The sequence below is a fragment of the Habropoda laboriosa genome, unplaced genomic scaffold, assembly GCF_001263275.1.
Source record: "Habropoda laboriosa isolate 0110345459 unplaced genomic scaffold, ASM126327v1 scaffold175, whole genome shotgun sequence".
Lineage (NCBI taxonomy): Eukaryota > Metazoa > Arthropoda > Insecta > Hymenoptera > Apidae > Habropoda > Habropoda laboriosa.
Genome location: NW_017100347.1, coordinates 730,738 through 750,457, shown reverse-complemented (window position 1 = coordinate 750,457; position 19,720 = coordinate 730,738). Strand labels below are relative to the sequence as shown.

General features: G+C 31.5%; 2 protein-coding genes across 2 annotated transcripts; one reads left to right on the top strand and one right to left on the bottom strand.

Moving 5' to 3' along the window:
* Window positions 1-4,565: 4,565 nt before the first annotated feature.
* LOC108574578 lies at window positions 4,566-14,381 on the bottom strand. The gene is made up of 4 exons (XM_017937195.1): window positions 13,988-14,381; window positions 8,343-8,587; window positions 7,708-7,858; window positions 4,566-7,457 (listed from the first exon to the last, which is right to left on the bottom strand). Exons 1-4 carry the CDS (start codon window positions 14,118-14,120, stop codon window positions 4,591-4,593), a joined length of 3,396 nt encoding a protein of 1,131 aa, XP_017792684.1. The 5' UTR covers window positions 14,121-14,381; the 3' UTR covers window positions 4,566-4,590.
* Window positions 14,382-16,259: 1,878 nt separating this feature from the next.
* Window positions 16,260-17,812, top strand: LOC108574618 (CCR4-NOT transcription complex subunit 11). Its single transcript, XM_017937238.1, has one exon. The coding sequence runs from the start codon at window positions 16,448-16,450 to the stop codon at window positions 17,810-17,812; it is 1,365 nt and encodes a 454-aa protein (XP_017792727.1). The 5' UTR covers window positions 16,260-16,447.
* The last annotated feature ends 1,908 nt before the right edge of the window (window positions 17,813-19,720 follow it).

Genomic DNA, 19,720 nt, shown 5'->3' with positions numbered 1-19,720 from the left:
AGTATAAAAATTTAGTTATGAATTTGTTGTAACAATTGTAAGATTAGTATATAAAAATTAATTTGATTCAAATAAGTACATTATATTAATATTGATGAATATTATTAAGGAAATATTTTTAATAATTTTAAAAATGTAAAGATAAAGGAAATATCATTTAATTAGGATATTTGACAAACAGATAAAACTTACCATTGTCAATTTTTATATCAAGTAAAATTATGATATTTTCCTAAATTTAAAGTTATAAATTTTGTACCTAATAATAATTTCAGTGATTTGACACAAATAGATTAAATATGATCATTCAATATTATTTTGAATGAATGTGTAGATTATTTAATATAAATCAATATCATTTTAACATATGTTGAAATTCTCAATGATATTTCGGATTTTTAGTGTAACAAATTAAATTGTAATAGTTTTTAATGTATGAAGTTTGTAACATGTTGCAGTAATTTGTAATCCTTAACATGGTTATTTTTATACACTGATGTTTTATAAATTTACATTTACATTTTATTAAAGTAGATTTAAATTGTAACTATAGACTTAAAATTCTGTTTGTATATTATTGAGTGTTTCATAATAAAATATCTTTTTCTAGTGAAATATGTCTATTTTCTTAGTTGGTATTACATGTAATAATAAATGTCATTTAATATTTAGTATAACATTTAGTTGCATATCAATTATACATACATTATTATACATATGTAAATTTGATGATACAAATGATATTAAAAGTAGACAATTTTATTTATTTGTACAGTAAAAAATAATAAAACTTGAATTTTTAAGCAGTACATATTTTTTAATTTTAAGTTATTGCAGTTATAATATTTAGATACAAATGTGTTTATTGTACTATATCATGAATTGAGGTTTCAGATTATACAATTTATAATATGCAACATTACTGTTTATAAAGTATGTCAATAATTTGCTTTCTGTAAAATCTCTTTATTTTTCTAGATTATAATAAAATATATTAGACTTAAAATAAGTTGTATAACATTTATTAAATAATAATTAACAAAGTGTAAGAGGGAAGCTTTTATATTAAAATATATGAATTAAGTACTAGAATAGTTAACTATGAAGGGTTAACAAAATTTTAGGTGCAAAATGTTTAAAAAAGCACTCTTATACAATTATTTTTAGAATGTACTTGTAGTATTCAAAATATGAAAAATAATTCTAAAAATTGTGGAACAATTAATTATAAAATGTTACTTGGCACCATTTTGTTTCTTTATGGTTAATTGATGATTAACATTTAATAATATGTACAATATAATTTTAAAATTATTTGTTATTAGTATCTATTTGGTATTTACAAAAACCAATATTGAGGAAAGTAATAAAAATGTGCACCTTTTTCAAAAATTCGATTTTCTTTAAGTATTTACTTCTTGCTAGTATCTAAGAAATAAAAAGTCATGTACTAATAACTAATAAAAACCTGTAGATAGTGAATAACATTTGCATATTATAATATTATTTTACATTATTGTTATATGTTTGCTTTGCCCTATGTTACCCTGTCACTGATAATTTTACACTTCTGTAAAATATAATTTAACAATAATTTGAATGCTACAATACTCATGATCTATGAATATTTATGTTTTTACCAATTTTAAGAAATTTACATAATATGTTTCTCTGTTTTGTCTCGCGTTAAGTTGGTATATAATATCACCTACATATCAAGAATCGTATAAAGCATTGGGTCATTCTATAGGTAATGCTTTAAATTTTTACAAAAACGATAGATTATTACAGCGAAATAGTTACACTTAAATGAAGAAGACAAATACCATTACAAAATTTACTTTTATAAAAGTATGTATAATAATATTATGTGCCGCAGATAATAAGTTGACAGCAACGGGACATTAACTTCATTAAGGACCGCATTCGAAAATTATGTTGTTTTCAGTTTGGTAGGATATGGATGGAATTATCCACTATGAGCTGTTACCACCTAATCAAACCATTATGAAGGATTCGTATTGTCACACAGTTGGACAGACTGAAGGAATGTATTGAGGAGAAAACTGGCTAACAGAAAGGGAGACAATGCCAAACCTCATATGGTAAAAAATATGTTCCAAAAACATAGTGAATTTGATTGAGAAGTAATGACTCATCCACTATATCCTCTTGATTTGACAACATCGGACTACCATTTTTTTCGAAGTCTTTAGAATCATTTAAACAGGAAACGATTCAACACAGATGTCTGAAAGGAGCTCGATTCATTCTTCAGTTCGGAACCAAAAAAATTGTTTTGCAAGGAAATTGAAAATATAAGATTAAGGTGGGAAAAGTTGTAAAAACATCTAAGTTTTACTTTATTACAAAAGTTTATCCAAAAATATCGCATTACTTATGGAATGATCCAATATTTCGAAAAATTTATATTTTTAGTGGCAGGTTATTCTATTTTACAGTTCTAAATCGTTAACATTTCAACTTTCAATCCATTGCATTATAATTTTTTATATACTTACTTTAACGTTGCGATATATGAAAAATATTTAAATGAATACAAATAACAACATTTTAATATATGTTACACGATACAATTAATACATTATATTAGAACACACGCGTGATTTGCTTCATGAGAGTAACTTTTGGACTATTGTTTCCGTCCCGAATATGACTTGACATATTAAAACAATAAGTTAAAACTGCATGCGACGTTTGATCTCTGATTTTTTTTAGTATAAGATGAAACCATAAGTTTACCTATCTAAAATATCTCCGTTATTTTTAGATGAATAAATTTTATTTACGAAAACTGTATAGCATCAAGGGAATACAATTTGTCAGTAATAATTTTTTTGTGGGTAGAGGCGTATTAAAGCTTTCAAGGTTAACCTTCAATTTTTTAAATAGTATATACTATATGCACCTATAGTACACGTTTATTGGACATTAAAGGAGGTAAAATAGTAATACTTATTTTATAATTCTGACATTATAAAACGTGTTCGAAGTGGTGATCGTTTATACACAATAAACTGGGAATTTTTTGAATGGTATCTAGAGAGTGAATATGGTCCTTACACTTGAGGATGAAAAGTATTCTTCCCTCTCGAAGATTATTCGCGTAAACGTAATATTCCTTGTCAAAAAAATCGATTGTAATTAAAAAAAAAAATGAAAGTGAACATTAACATTTTCGTTGCATTCTGAACCACAAAGAATTATAAAAATAGCAGAGATATTCTAGATTCTAGATGGATAAACATACTGTCTCTGTATATTAACCTTAACTTAATAAAACATGTATTTTGTTTTTCATTTTAGTACAGTAAGAATACTGTATCAAATGCATTATTAAGTCGATCGATATAATTATATTTCAAATCGAAATATTTGTAAAGTTATTTCTGATTTATCAATTATAATACTAATTATTCTATTTGTAGCATAATGAGAACAAGTATTCGTTACATGCAAATAAAATATATTTCGAGTAGTAAAAATATCGAAAAAATTCAATTCCATATTTGTACATATTTGCATATAGTTTTTGCATTAAATAATTTTTTTTTCATGTATTATGTATATCATAAGTTACGAAAAATTTAAGTATATGTTAATATTGTTATATACAATTAGACTTATCTGAAAGTATTATTCATTTTTATATGTATATAAAAATCATTGTAATTACAAAGTTTGTAGTAAATTTACAATCATATACTATATAAAAGTACCAACTGTCATTAAATCTTGAGTTGAAATATCTGTTGTTATTAATCAGATTGTAAGACATTTTGGAATGTTTTGTAAATGTATTGTAATCCTACGATACTCTTATGCATATTAAATTCACTTGTATCGTAAAAATAAAGAAAAATTACAAGTAAATAACAATTAAAAGAAACGAGAACAATATATATATATTTTTGTTTATATACTTTTGATACGTATGATACTTTTTTAACTCTGTACTGTAAAAATGTAATTTATGTATAATACAAGTTCTAATTGATATAAATTTTAAAACAGAAAATATGTTGGAAAATAAATATCACTTACAACAACAAATGTTTTCGTCAAAATATTAAAAAAACATGTTTTTTTTTTAACAAGAGCCAGTCTTTCATAAAAATCAAAGAAGATACTAAATAAAATTTTCTTTCGACTAGTTTAAGAGCAGATCTATTCAGAATGAGCATAAAACATATAGCGTATGTATAGCGATCGACATTTGTTTCGTTCGTGCGAAGAATGTTAAGTACGATACGGTCTGTAATTAATTCCTCAGGTTCATCGTAGTAAATTTTCATTCCGGATTACGTCTATTTTATCGTTGAATATTACAAAAAAAAAGGATAAAATATTTAAAAAAAAAAAAGGTAATATCCTGTTAACAGTTTGTTATAATCGCAGTTATTTCATTATTTCGTAACAACTATTACTTCTAATCGGAATCGTCGTTAAATATACGATAAAAAAAGAAATTGCACATTAAAGACCTGAGAACATTATCAATTGTTTGTTCTTCACTGGTAATTTATATTCATTTTCTTCTCCGTCCCTTAAATATATACCACGTATGGATCATGTTTCTGCTGACCAGTTGTCCGATTGTTTGATTTCCGGGCTCACGTCTGAACCGTCTGGTTCTTTCGACTCGTTCGATTTATATTCTGACACATAAATAACTTGTTTCTCGGTGTTTCCTTTTTTACTAGATTTCGTAATGTCCGTTCTTCTAGGCGGGACGGGGGGCTTCTTATTAGAAGCTGTTTTACCATTTGAGGTCGTTTTGACTTCGTTTTGCACCAATTTCTTCTCCGTACTTCCCATTATGGAAAGCGATTCGTTGTTCTCGTTATCGTCCTGAAATTTTCCTCTGTTAGCCGGGAGTTTAATCTCCGTAATGTAAGTCATTTTCTGCGGCATCGGTGTGTTTGGGAGCGGCGGACGATTATCGTACTCCTGCGGATTGTAATCCATCGACTCACCGACCAAACCGCTGTCTTCACTGTTCTCACCACTGGAAATACTGATATTGTTAATGTTACGACGATCCTCGCGATCGAACAAATTCTTATTGTTTATAATAACACCGGAACCGAATTCGTACTCGTCCTCGTCCTCGTCGTTCTCTCGATCGATTCTCTGATTAACGGGAACCTCGATTACCCGTTTCGTCGACGATTTCGAATTTACCGAAGAGTTTCCACTTCTACTTTCCCCGTCTTTCGTCATCGATTTGTGCGTATAAGACATCGAGTTCGGCTCTTCCTCGTCGTTAATCGTTATCGAATCGGAACCGTTACCCTCCGTTACGGTTGAAGTATAGCTCTGCAAAGGTATCGGTGTGGACGATCGTTTTGTGGAAAAAGACTTCTTCTTGCAGGACTCGTGACGATTGCAATTGTCTTCGCACGAAGGACACCCCCTTTTGATATTAATTTTCGTCATTAATTCTTCATTAACGGGTTTCTTACCGGCATACAAAACCGCCTCGTTGTTCGTCAAGTTATTTTCTTTCCAATTTTTAAAACGAACCAACTCGTGCTTAGAAGAGTCCGAGGAGACCGGTAACTTTTGCGAATAAGTTTCGAACTGCTTCAAAGCTTTCCCAATATCTTTATTCTGTACTTTTTCATCTTCGTCCGAAATCTCCTCGCCCGTGGCTAAGTTGTCGTTGTTAAAATCACCAGGTAACGAGGATTCTTTCTTAAACTGTAATTCTACTTCTTCGAGTGTAGGACTTTTAACGATGGTGCCGTCGTTCACGATTCTGGCCAACGAATTGTCTTCGTCCGGATTGAACATTCGTTCTGTCCGAATGAACTCTTCCGTAAGTCTTTTGCTCAAGGGAAGATTGAAAAGTTCGATGCTGGTATCGCTGTCTGTGAAATTGTCCTCTTTCGACTCAGACGCCTCAGCTTTCGACTTAATTTCTACGGCGGACTTAGATCGTTCGAGCGAACCGTTGCTCTTCTTCCTAACTCTCGACTTTTTTGACTTATTCTCCGAATCCTGCTTTTTGTACCAAACGACGTCCTCTAAGTTCCCCCAGTCGCTTGACTTCTTCAACAATCGTCTGTCGAACGTGTCTATTCGATCGAGCTTAGTCAAATCTTCCGTGGATTCGTTAATGTCCTCCGGTGGTAGAGGTGCTTTGCGTTTCTTCGTTCCGGTATCAGTCATGTCCAAACTTTGCGCTCTTTCGAGTGTCGTCGACGTTCTACATTCGTACTTGGACAGATCGCCTAAGCTTGCTGCTTTCCTGTAAACGTCGTCTTCCTCGTCCTCGTCGTTTGTCTCGGGCACGGGTGTTCGATGAATCGTGATATCAGCCGAATTCAACTCGATGGTCGTAAAACTGTTCTGTATCTCGCTGTCTGTGTCGGATTCAGAGTGTCTTGCGTCGATTATCAAAGTTTCCATTTTTGGTTCCACGTGCGGATCTACGTTCTCTGTACTTTCTCGCGTTTTGTTCGCGTGTTCCGCCGGCATAGATTCCGTGTAATCGGCAATGCTGCTGATTTTATCCTCCCTCTTCGAATCGTACTCTCTCGTCAAGGGTGAATCCTTCTTCGGAAACGAGACGTGTTCGACGTCGTTGTTGCTACTTTTCGGCGGCGGAGGAGCTTTTCTTTTGCTCTTCTGTTGACTTTTTGGTTCTTCCGTCTCGATAGACTCGATATTCTTCTGAGGATTCAGCAACTCCGAACTGTTCTTCCGATTTCTGCGCGCAGCCATAGCTGCGTTGTGCACTTCTGCCGGCACCTCCGAAGGAATGTGAATTGACGCGTCTCCGCCGATTTTCCCACTTTTGTCTAACGTATCAGCGGTACACACTTCCACGTGTTCGTTCTTCTCTTTAGGAGCGTGCAATATTTGCGAACTCTGCTGTCGCTGGGCTTCCTCCTTTTTATCGCTGGCTAAAGAAATTTTGTTAACGTTCGCAAGATGCTTCTCCGCGTCCAATCTCTTCGAGTGTCTTCTCTCGAGGTTTGTATTATGCTCGTTTTGATTCTCGATACGCTGGACGGTTCCGTCGAGGGCGGGTAAAACTTTGATACCAAATTTATGGTGATTGCTTCGAAATTCGTTGTGACGTTTCTCGAATGTCTGGCTACTTGGCGTAGATTTGGACGATTTCAACGTCGAGTTCATCGTCGAGTAGTTGGAATTTGTCGACTCGTTCGGATCGACTATGAACAGTCTTTTTGCAACGTTCTTCGACTGCGACAATTCTGGAATTGACTGACTTCTGTACAGAGGATGGCAAATTCTTGTCGCGCTAGGACCAACGTTTTTTTTCAAAAGTGTCGTCGGCTTCGATCCGATACCTCCACTTTCTACCTCGAGTTTCACATCGTATGGCGAAGCGTAGCTTAAAATTGTTAACGCATCCTCGTATACCATATTCTGAAAACTGATTTTTACACTGGCTATACGATCACCTGCGAATACAACAATTGTAACAAAATTAGTACTCTAGTAAGTAAGATTATACAATAAATACAGTTTTGTCGAGTGAAAATAGGATCGATTACAATCGCTAGAATTATCAGAGGAACTTTTACAATTCGTAGGTAACACAGAATACTTAAAAAGTTAAACGATTCAGTGAAACGAAGTGTTTAAGAGAAATTTTTCAATGATAAACTTGCAATTTTAAAAATACTTAATATAGTGAAAATAATTACTAACCTGGATGTATTCGACCGGACTCCGATGCAGGGCCACGGTGTAGGAGGTCTTTAACAAAGATTCCCTCTCTCATATTACCGCAAATATTGAATCCTAGTCCTGTGAAGTCCCGACTTTTCAAACTAACTACATTGATTCTTGTAGTCTTCAACTGCATAAAAAAAGAAATTATTAACGATACAATTGAAATTATAATTTTTATATTTCTACCTTACTTTGTGTCATTGTAAAATTATATTCAACACACTTTTCTTATTTTTCAAAAAATAATAGAATAAAATAATAATCGACGAAATAAATTACACTAAAGGCAAAAGATGTTGCTTTGAATACTCGTTTCGAAAAAGTTAGCTTTATGATTCGACTCGTATACTGTGAACTTCCTCTTGGCCAAGAACCATAAGGGCACGTATCGAAGATGGCTAGATTAACTGTACACGCTGCCAAATTTGGCCATGCGCAATACCTTGTACGTTTGGAATATTGAAAAGATATGTATATTACGATAGTTTCCTTTAAAAAGAAACATTCTGCACTGTTCGTTTATTGCGCATGAAGGATGTGTGTCTTTGTGTATTTTTTTTTGTTTTTTTTTTTTTTTAATTGTACACTAAAGTGAATAGAGGAACACTTACACCAAGGCACGAATCATCGAGGGTTTTTCGTTTATCGTTGCGGTTACTTGAACCCAGCCCCAAGGACGTCCAAGAAGTAGACCATCGCACAGCATCTTTACCTGAAGTATCTTCAGGTGTCAGAGATATTGCTCCCTCCCGAGTTCGATTAGTCGACGAAATTGTGACATCCTTGAAGCAAGGATTGTCGAAGGCGTAAGCTTCTTCGACGATTTCTGGGTCTGTCACTAGTACCAAGTGTTTTCCTGAAAAGATTTATCACACGTTTATTATTAATTGACAATTTCTTCGTTAACGTTGTGGAAACTTAAGGATTTAGAAGATTTAACAAGTTTTGTGTAAAATTACATTTTTCTTGGCACACCCTTTTTTTGAAAATATCCTTCAGTTAACTTAGCGTTTTTATTTAGTGTTAAAAATATCCTAAATGTAACCTTAAAAATATGATTTAATTAACTTAGTGTTGATTTTGTGTTAAAAGTATTCTAAAAATATTTTGAAATATACTCTTAAAAATATCCTTAAAGTATTCTTAAATGTAGTATCAAAAGTATCCTTAAAATATAGTCTTGAAAATATCCTTAAAATATAATCTGAAAAATATCCTTTAATTAACTTAGTGTTAATTTGTCTGTCACTAATTGACATTTCCATACTTGCAAATTTGAAGAATTTGAACAATTCACTTTAGCACAATTTCATAGCAATTTAAACAGACTCTTGCTACAGAGTAATTTAATATATCTTTTTAATTTTTAATTTGAGAAAAAAAAATATCATTTTATTATTTAGAACGTTAAATGCGCAAAATACTGTAGAGCGTGCGAAATAATTTGAATGTTAACGAAATAATTTTGACAATCTTCTCGACAATCAAATATTACATTGATAAAATGAAAAATTTTGAAAAGTGAATGTCGCATCTTATTGCAGCAAAAACAAAGTATGTACACTTTTGCTCATTAATTTTCATTCTTTTCCACGAGAAATGAGCTTTCTCCGGTTTTACTATCTACTACAAAACGCTTTTTATAATTGCAAGTATTATACTTTATTATTGTAATATAAAAAGTAAATACTCGTTAATGTGTTTCGAGTTTTTAGCTCCTTATTAGCTTGAATCCGTTTTTAGTTCATGCTTAGCAGTTTATCACGATAAACTACATGCTTACTCTTATTTACTTGCATACTAACGAAAAGCGTAGTATTAAAGAAATTGTATATTGAGGATTTCCATTTAAGTGGGTATTCTAGTCTAGAGTGTCATTTTTTAGTCCTTCGTAGGGATTTTTTTGTAAGGAAAGTATAAGTTTCTCAGTGTCGGTATTTTGCATACATATTTATTCATGTTTTAAGAAAGTTCACAATTTTTTCCAAGTGAAAGTAATCAAAACTGTCCGAATTATATATCATTCAGTGCGGTCCCTTTAAAAACAAGTGTCCTACTGGCTGACACGATTCCGCCCATTCTGTTTATCCGAAATGAGAAAACCGAAAGGATTCTTGATTAGTACGACTGTGACTATGGTGTGAGCCAGAATGAAAAAAAAATAGTGAAAATTTACAAAATGGCGGCACTTTGAATTTTGAATATCGATTTCTTCGACTTTTTTTCGTCTTTCAGAGGCTCTAAAAATCAGAAAAATATATATTTTGGCATAATTCTGGTTCAGACGATAACGGCACATCCACTGAAGGTGCATGTAAAATTTCGAGTCAATCGGACAACTAGAACTTGAGATATCATGTCGGCCATTTAGAAAAACATGGTTTCGAGAAAAACGCGTTTAAAGTTTCTCATACCAGTTACATGAGTATGGTATACTTACGACTACGGGCTACATGTCGTCTACTTTAACCATCTGTAACCTCGTCAATTTTACGAATTCGGAAAAATCCTTCGACAGTTATACTTCTGCAAATGTCTACTTCCAGAAAATGTAAAAAAAAAAAAAAAGAAATCGATATTTTTGAAAAGTCTAGACTAGAATACCCCCTTAAATTGTTTATTTAAGCACAGACTCGTTTGAAGCAATTTTACTATTTAACATGCATTTACTGTTCAAACTACTCCGAAATTTTATGATTTATCTGCTTCTTTTTAATTGCATATTTTAACACCTTGCAATTTTTTATAGATAAAAAACTAGCACTGAAGAATGTATAAATAAATTACGTAATTATCATAGAAAAATTACGCAACAAAGTGTAGAAGGTGCTAGCAATGTTAAAGAAGATAAAAGATATTTTTACTCTGTTTATGTTTGTACAAAGATCATGCAGATTTATACTCGTTTAGCACATTTAGCATACACTTGTATATGCATGCATCTTTGCATACGTTTAGAATCACGCTTACTTAATATTGCACTTGATATATGAATTTTACCACTTAAAACGAAATATTTAACGAAATTTTAAACGAAAAAAAAAAAAAACACCATTAGTTTTTTCCTACATTAATTTCAGCAGTTTTTCCGTGAATTCCACCACGGTTCAATTTATCAGTCGTTTTACGATTTCCTTTTTGAAATAAGTGAATAAAATTGCATGCAATGTACAGAAATGTTAGACAAATATCGTTTATAGAATAATAATTTTCTCTTGTTTGTTCCAAAGATTTTCTCGTTAGAAGCATTTAAATCCTCTGAAATATGATCATCTTATCATCCTATCCATCATTTGTTATCTATTTCTTTCTTTGAGAGATAATGATATATGTATGTCAATGAATGAAAAGTGTAAACGGCACTTCAGTGATATTTCGGAACAATATATTTCGTCACGTGTACACACAGAACAATTGTGTTACATTTGAAAAAGAAAAAGAAAAAAAATGAATAAATGTTTGTTGGAATAATTGTTTGTTATACGCGACGTATCAAATGTTATTCAATTATAACAGAATTCTTCTCACTTGAATCTCGATTATCTCAAGTCCTACTTATCCGGTGTGAAGTAACAGAAATACTTCCACTTATAGAAATTCTCCACTTAAATATCCACTTAAGAAATACTTACACTTAACAGAAATATTTCCTATTTTTAGTTCGGTATTTGGTTTTAATACATATTTATTAAATTTTCATTTATTTCAATACATTAACCTGTTAACCGAGAATGACGAGTTAACTCGTCATTGAAAACTGCTTCTGTACAACAAGTTTTAAAGATGTTAGACCGAAGTTAACATTTTGACCGAGAATGACGAGTTAACTCGTCATCGGAAAATGCCTCTTCAGGACGAGTTAATTCGTCAGAGAGTTTTACAGATTATACACATGTTACGTATTTGTTCAATTTAATTAATTTCAATATATTATCTTGTTAACCAAGAATGACGAGTTAACTCGTCATTGGAAAATGCCTCTGCAGGGTGATTTAACTCGTCGCGGAATTTTAAAGATTACACATGATATACTAAAATTCGACGCATCATTTGGTTTTTATTGTCATCATGTTGGCAAGACATCTTCGATGTTCCTTCACTTTCCTTTGTTTAAATCGACGAAACCATGCAAAGTGGCATTATGTGTTGTATTTCACTTTAAATTACATTATACTGTTCGATAAGAAATGAAATTTTTATATAAATAAATAACATACAACAATACTTGCTAGTTTCTAATTTATTTCCATTACTTTCATTATACATACTTGCAACAAAAACGAAAGTAAAAATCTAAATTTCGTAACAATATTTTTCAGTTAAATTGTTTATTTATTCGTCGAAGAATTTATCTGTCTTTGAGTTTTCTATTGCTGCGAGTGTATAAGACACAAGTTATGGCAATTCGCATTTACTGCGCGCATGACGAGTTAACTCGTCTCTGCAAGTTGTAACGGCACGCACAGAGTGTGCTTTCGGTAAATGAACTCTCCGATTAACAAGTTAAAAACTCGTCTAATGTAGGTAAATTCAGTTGTAATAAATATTATAACTCTACCGACGTATAACTTTATTTCTCCGTATTTAATTTACATTATCAAAATATACAATAATTTACAAATTCAATTCCTTTTTGGTAAGCATACTTTCATTAAAAGAAGAATGCTGTGAAAAGGATTTAGGAAAACTACACAGCCTAGGCAGCCAAGAATGATTATGCAACCGTGAAGCTAATTTTGTTGCTGATCGGTTTGTTATGTTAATGATAGAACGAGAGATAATTAGTTGAACAAGTCCCTCCTTCCTAACCAAAAAAAAAGGAGGAAAAACGATCGAGCCGATGTACATATATTACTGCAAAACATTTATTTTTTATTATTTACAACGATAGATAATTTTAAAACATTTTCATTTATGATCGTGCTTGATTTTGATCATATTTTCCATTGAATACAATATTTTCACTCGTGAAACTCGATAGTGAGAAGAAAATGTAAAACACATTAGAAGTTATTTCTTTGTACTTTATAAAAATTTAGATTGTACATTTACAATTTAGATTTATGCTAAGCGATATAGGCATAATTACATAATCATATTCCGCTAGTATTAGTTTCTTAACTTGTAGAAAAAGGAGAAATATTTGTAAAAAAGGCAACTCGTTATGTTTTACCGTTCACACCATTTTAATATGTAACAATTCTAACGTTTCTTCACTCTTCAGCAAAAAACATTATCGTGCAGCTACATCAGGTTTACACATATTTAGCATTGCACATGCGTTACATTCCACAGGAGCAACGCAATGACAACAGGTATACCCATCCTAAAAGCCATTCAACGCGCAGAATGCATTTTTGGTAGGGAGTATTTTATGTTGTAGGTTAAACATTATCCCACCAGATAGAGATTCGAATGTATCGAGCAAACGAGGCTTTCGTGTCCCATCGTGTCTCTCGAATAAGCATTCCAAGGTCTACCTTTTGCATGGATATACGCATCAATTGCGACGCAATAGCGAAAAAGTTCGTAACATGCAGCGCACACTAATGAACTTTACTAGTCGGTGATAAATGCTGAGCATTTTTATGGTATCAATAACCGTTTCCTGTGTTTCTTAATTATTTGTGATATTTTTCACGACAATTCATCAGAGATCAATCGATAAAGGTGAAAAATTCATTTTAATTCTCTCTTACATCTTGAATGTTACGCGCCATTTTAAGTTACAGAATGTATTACAGTATAACCTTTATTTAAACATGCTAATTTCTTACATCACTGCATTGCTTTCATAAACCGCCTCAATTGAAGCAATTATTCAACATTGAATGGATCCATTGAAAAATACATAATTCTTTATTGTGTTGCATATCGAGAAGGAATTTCTAGTATCGTGCGTTTAATGTCCTTCGCAGAGAAATAGCGGAGGAATAATGCGTAGGTATAAATTTCGATTTATCGTACGAGAAATTCTATAAGGTTTACACGTGCTTAATGTCTCGAAAGTACAATAACGAGTTGACAAATAGAAGAAATCGTTGTCCTAGATGATAAAGTTCTATTGACTCTTCGAAGGAGCAAGTTAGTTATCGCAAGAACCTCGTCGTGATTGCTTAAACTCGACAGCTAGAGAGCGCTCAGGCTAACGTAAAACCGCGAATGCAAATTGCACCGATCTGTCATTGGAACTTCCATGACACACCGTTACCGGCAGCTGAGATTTCGAAATTGGCGAAAAAATGGTAGAACTTACCCTTGTGCCTACGCCATTGTCTGTAAAGGAGCGCCGCAACCAGCAGCAAGAGAATCGTTGTAAGGAAAGTACCGATCACAGCCCCTGCCACGCTTCCTGCCGCGAAACAGGTATCCCGTGGCTCGTCCTCCATTGCTCCTTCTTAAACTTTCCTTCAATGCATTTCCAACTTGGCTGTTGTGACGTACCCACGTTTCCTCTTCGAGGAATATCCGTGCTAAACCTTCGAACAGATTATGCTTCGCACTGTTCACCGTGACTCCGCACGACGTGCATAAGGAGACATTATTTTCACTTTGCAAGTCGTTGCCCTTTACCGAAGAATCACCACCGCGATCGCAGACCGTCCTACTGCCGTGACACCGTGCACGATACTAAAGAAAAAGAGAAAGAGAAAGAGAAAGAAAGAGAGAACGGACCCATGGATCGAGTAAAACAGGTAGCTGCGCAACAGGTGCTTCTGCCTATGAGGTGGGGATTTCATCTCTACACAATTTACTGAGGGCCGGGGGCAGGAGTGAAACGGGTATGCAAGAAGAGTGGGGGAACCTGGCATTCCTTTAGCGTTTCAGAGTTGACCGTGTTTCTGATACCTAGCCTAGAAGCATTACGTGAATGTAAACCGTAGACGTGTAAAGAAATGATTCCTATATGGATTAGATTTCTATAAAGCGGAAACGCCGCTATCGATACTGATCACATTTTAAAAGATGATTTACCAACTTCGAACGCTGATAGTAACATTAAATTAAGCAAAAACAAAAGAAAGATACTAATAATTCGATAATTAAGGTATTAACTGCGCAAGTTAATGTGTATATAATGGCAATTAAGGAATGAATGCTTCAAATCTTTCATACATGATTTTAAATTGTTAAATAAGAAAGAGAGTAAAATATAATTATTCGTTTATCATTATTATTTACCAGTTACATTCCATATATGCCAGTTTATACATATGATGTAATAATTAATTGTTGTTTTTTTAAACTTATTTATAAAAAAAACTTTAAAGATGAAAAATTGTTCGCTAATTACATGAAAGTAAAAATCAAACTATATATCTAAGGTTTCAGAGTTACTTAATGATGGTACGGAATGGTAATTATAAATTCCGTAAGTTATCGATCTTCAAAGTAAGATAGATACGCGCTTTGCAAGACGTAAACACGCCAAGCGTGTCATAACGCGCTGTTTTCTATAATATATGATTCTTTCTAATTTATATGCATTAGATCTCGGTCTAGTTTATACACCGGAAATCCTACAGCATGAAGTAATACGTAATAATTTTTGAAAACATAAAACGTTTTCTTCGTCATAAGTTCATCAATATTGATTATTACATGTTTTATCAATTTACATATAATATACATATAACCTCAGATTATTAATGAGAAATAATATTAATAAAATGAAAGAAAGTATTAATATTGAAAATATGTAGTTTAAAATTCTTATATTTGTTAAACAATTTACAAACTAGTACACAAAATTTTAGTCCTTTCATGGTATGATAAAAGGATAAACTAAATAAAACAATTAAAAAATTATTCAAAGTAGATATATTTTTTAAATTAAAATAAAGGTTACATCACAAACAAGGAATTGTGATTGTATTGTCAATAAATGTATACACACTTCGAAATTAGCGCGACATAAATTTTAAGGTAGATAGCGCTAAATTAGTTTCATATTACCATAATGCAAATCCCCCCCACTCGTTCCTCTAATTTTATGCAGTGAATCTCTTTAATTCTTGCGGATACCCTAGAACTAAACAAATGCACAGCGGCGATGGTTCTATGTGAAATGGCATATAATGCACAAGCAATTATTGATGATTTATATATCGTGATGCAATATTGCACGCAGCACTGCATTCATTTAAATAATACGTATAATTATTAGCTATAAACATATAATTCAAAAACCATTCTTCATGAAGAATAAAAGGCATAACATGAACTAGAATGTCGGTATGTCAGTTACCAATTTACCGACGTCAATTGTTGGACGCGAATTGTTGTACGGCTGGTGTCAAAATAATTTTCGCACATGTCGCTTGTGCATCGTACTCCATTTCACATAGAAACTCTGCTGATGTACGTTTGGATTAGTTCTAGGGTTTCTGCAAGTATCGATGAGACTCACTATATGTGATTCATATATAGTAATCCATTCTTACATAGGAATGGTTCACTACATCAGTTCAGTTTGTAAGTTTGTGCCTTAGTTATTTCTTCTAGAATTCTAGTCATAACCTGTAAAGTAACAACTGTAAAATGTAACAAAAGTAAATTGTATATATACTAACCTGCTGCAAATTAGTATGTTACATGTAATTATTGATTTTCAAGACGAATTACCGTATTCGAATTACGATATTCATGAATATAACCGTGAAAAAGGAACATAATAGAGGTGCTATAACCTAGTTCAATTCGTTTCTTGAACATCATGACGCTTACACCGAAAGAATTAACAAAATTATTGGATATTCTTGAAGAGGAAAATTTGGATACGAGTTTGGAAAACCTCTGCAATCAATTACATCATGTATTTCCAAAAGAAGATCGCTTCAAAGTAGGAATGACATTGATTCTTCTTTTACAACACATAGACTTGCTGCCAAAAACTGGGCAACGTATAGTAGCAGTGGCATTGTTATTTGAACTTTATAAAGGAGAACCACTAGCTTTAACACCCTTTGCACCGGTTTTTGTACAAGTTTTAAAACTGCAAGAAGAATCAAATAATGGTGTGTCAAAGACCAATTTTTCAGGACACATACCAGTTTTGTCACAATGTGAAAAGAATTTTTTAATAAATTTGTTGGGATACAATCAAAAAGATGTTTTAAAGAAAACTCCAAGACAAATTGTGGATGAATTATATTTTGTATCTGTACCACCTATTGATTTGAGTAATTTACAAATGCAACTGGCAGAGCGGCACTCAGAATTACCTTTTATTGCCAAATGTGGAAATCCTGTGATTTTACCTGATATGGATCATTCCAAAGTGACAGAGATTGATAAGAATGCAACAAAAAATATGACTGAAGTTTTAATTGCTGATGATCCACCTTTATGTACTCAAAGTTATCAACCTGAGTTTTTAAGATTAGCACCACCCCTTTATCGTTCAGTTGATGAATTACCATGGTTTAATTTCACAGAACCTGCACAATTTAAAATTGAATATGACATTAATATGTGTGTTTCAAATTGTGCTGGTGCAGAAGCTCGCAGATTAATGGGAAAAGCATTCAAAAGTGTGCTAACATTACAACAGCAGCAACATCTTGTTAATGAATTGGATAGGGATCCAAAATTGGTATATCATATTGGCCTTACTCCAGGAAAATTACCAGATTTGGTAGAGAATAATCCCTTAATTGCAATTGAAGTTTTGTTAAAGCTCATGCAGTCAAGCCAAATAACAGAATATTTTAGTGTTTTGGTAAATATGGAGATGTCACTCCATTCAATGGAAGTAGTTAACAGATTGACTACTACTGTTGATCTACCAACAGAATTTGTTCATTTGTACATTAGTAATTGTATTTCTACTTGTGAAACTATAAAGGATCGTTATATGCAAAATCGCTTAGTGCGCTTGGTTTGTGTTTTTCTACAATCTTTAATTAGAAACAAAATTATAAATGTAAAAGAACTTTTTATTGAAGTGCAAGCATTTTGTATAGAATTTAGCCGTATTAGAGAAGCTGCAGCTCTCTTCCGCCTACTTAAACAACTTGAATCTGGTGATATTGGTGGATTAAATGCACCACCTACTAATAATAAATTGGATATGTGTTAAAGTATTCGATAGATTGGTAGGCTATTAAAATTTTTAGCTATTTTTTTTTGTTACTTAAATTACAATGATTAAGATGTAAGTAGTGCTTCACAATTTTTTTTCCTAAGTGAAAATTGTAAATTTAATCAAATTTTATATATAATTTTGATATTTGTGAATAAATTATTGACTATAATACATTTATTTTTTATTAATTGTAAAAATATTGGTCCAATAATACTTTCTTTCAAAGAAACAAAAAAAGAAATGTTTTTATAACAGTATACATAAAGTATATTTATTTATATATGTTATTATTGTTTGTTGCTGGAACTAAATGACATACATGTATACTACTATTGTGGGTGTACTTTAATATATGTGTCATAAAGAATAATGTAAATTATTTTCTAGCAATAAATTGTAAAAAGTGTTCTTAGGAAAAAATAAAAAACAACTATAATTTGAATTCAGATGAAATGTTCTTAGTTACTAATATCTTGAAACACTTTATGCACTTATTTGTCTAAAATAAGATATCAAACACAGTTCTTCCTTTAAAATCTATATATTTTGTACTCTAAAAATAAAGGAAGAAACTAAACAATATCTTTTATATTTTGAATATAAGAGGAGCAGTATTTTTCATAATTATTGTTTGTTGATTGTAGAGTATTAAATTCTTAGGCTGAACTTAATGACATTTTATGCTATTTCTACATTCAGTAATGTATAACAAATAAACACAATAAAAAAACAATAATGCATCACATGTGTGGTATAATATTTGTTAGGTATATTATATTTATGATATAATGAACATTTTTTCATGAACAGCATTGAATGTTAGATAATATCTGAAAGCATTATGTAAAACGAATGTTAAAACATTCAAATTCTTAAGAACACAGTATATTAATTTAATTGTTTAAAGTAGTCTCCAAAAGAAATATTTACAATTTAATAACAAATGGAGTAAATTTACTGGTAAATGACAAAATTTCAATATCTTACATAGAAAATTATTACATAAAATAAATTAAAGCTTTTAGTTGTAAACAAGTTTGCAAATTTTAAGAAATTGTTACCACTTTTCTTTGTACGTAAGGTTATAAAAATTACAGATGTAAGTAATATAAGGACAGTAAAATGTTAACGACAAAATTTCGTTTTTAATTTTTTTTTATACATTTTTCATACAATTTATAATTTAGTGTCGTATGTATGTAAACATCTCTCTCATCGCGCCTAGGAAAACTTTTACGCCATGCGTTTGATTAGCGTGGAACAAATCAAGTGTAAATTAAGGTGTTATTCATTACATGCAACTTCAATGCAACAGGATTGATAGAAACTATTCTTTTTTCTAAATTTTATTTTCTCTGTGAATATAATCGTTTCATCAGACGTAAATTTTATTAAACAATAACAAGAAACATATTGATAATTGTTATTTTTAAAAAGAAAGTCTAGTTCCTGTATAGAATATTACTTTATAAGCTTTTAAACATATGTATACCTAAGTTGTGTGGACAAATAAATCATACAAAACGAACTACATACTTCTCATAAAGTAAGTATTTGTATGTTATACATAAAACACAAACACTGATTCACTATACTTGGACTTGTGATATTAGCACGTTTTTTTAATTAAAAGACTAGAATCTCATTTATTAAAAGACTAGATACAAAATGAATCTAGGTAAAATTAAACAAGAATGGTCGTTTACAAATAAACATTTCGAAATAAATTTTTAAATCAAAGAAGTTGAAATTTGCGTCTTTCGGGGAATGGATTTAGATGAGCTTCTCTGTTACGATAATATACATATACTTCCTATAGATATCCTTGTGATAAAGTAATAGAACGCACTTATAAAAAATTTTTGAAAAATTATGTTTTAAAATTTTAATTATATACATATA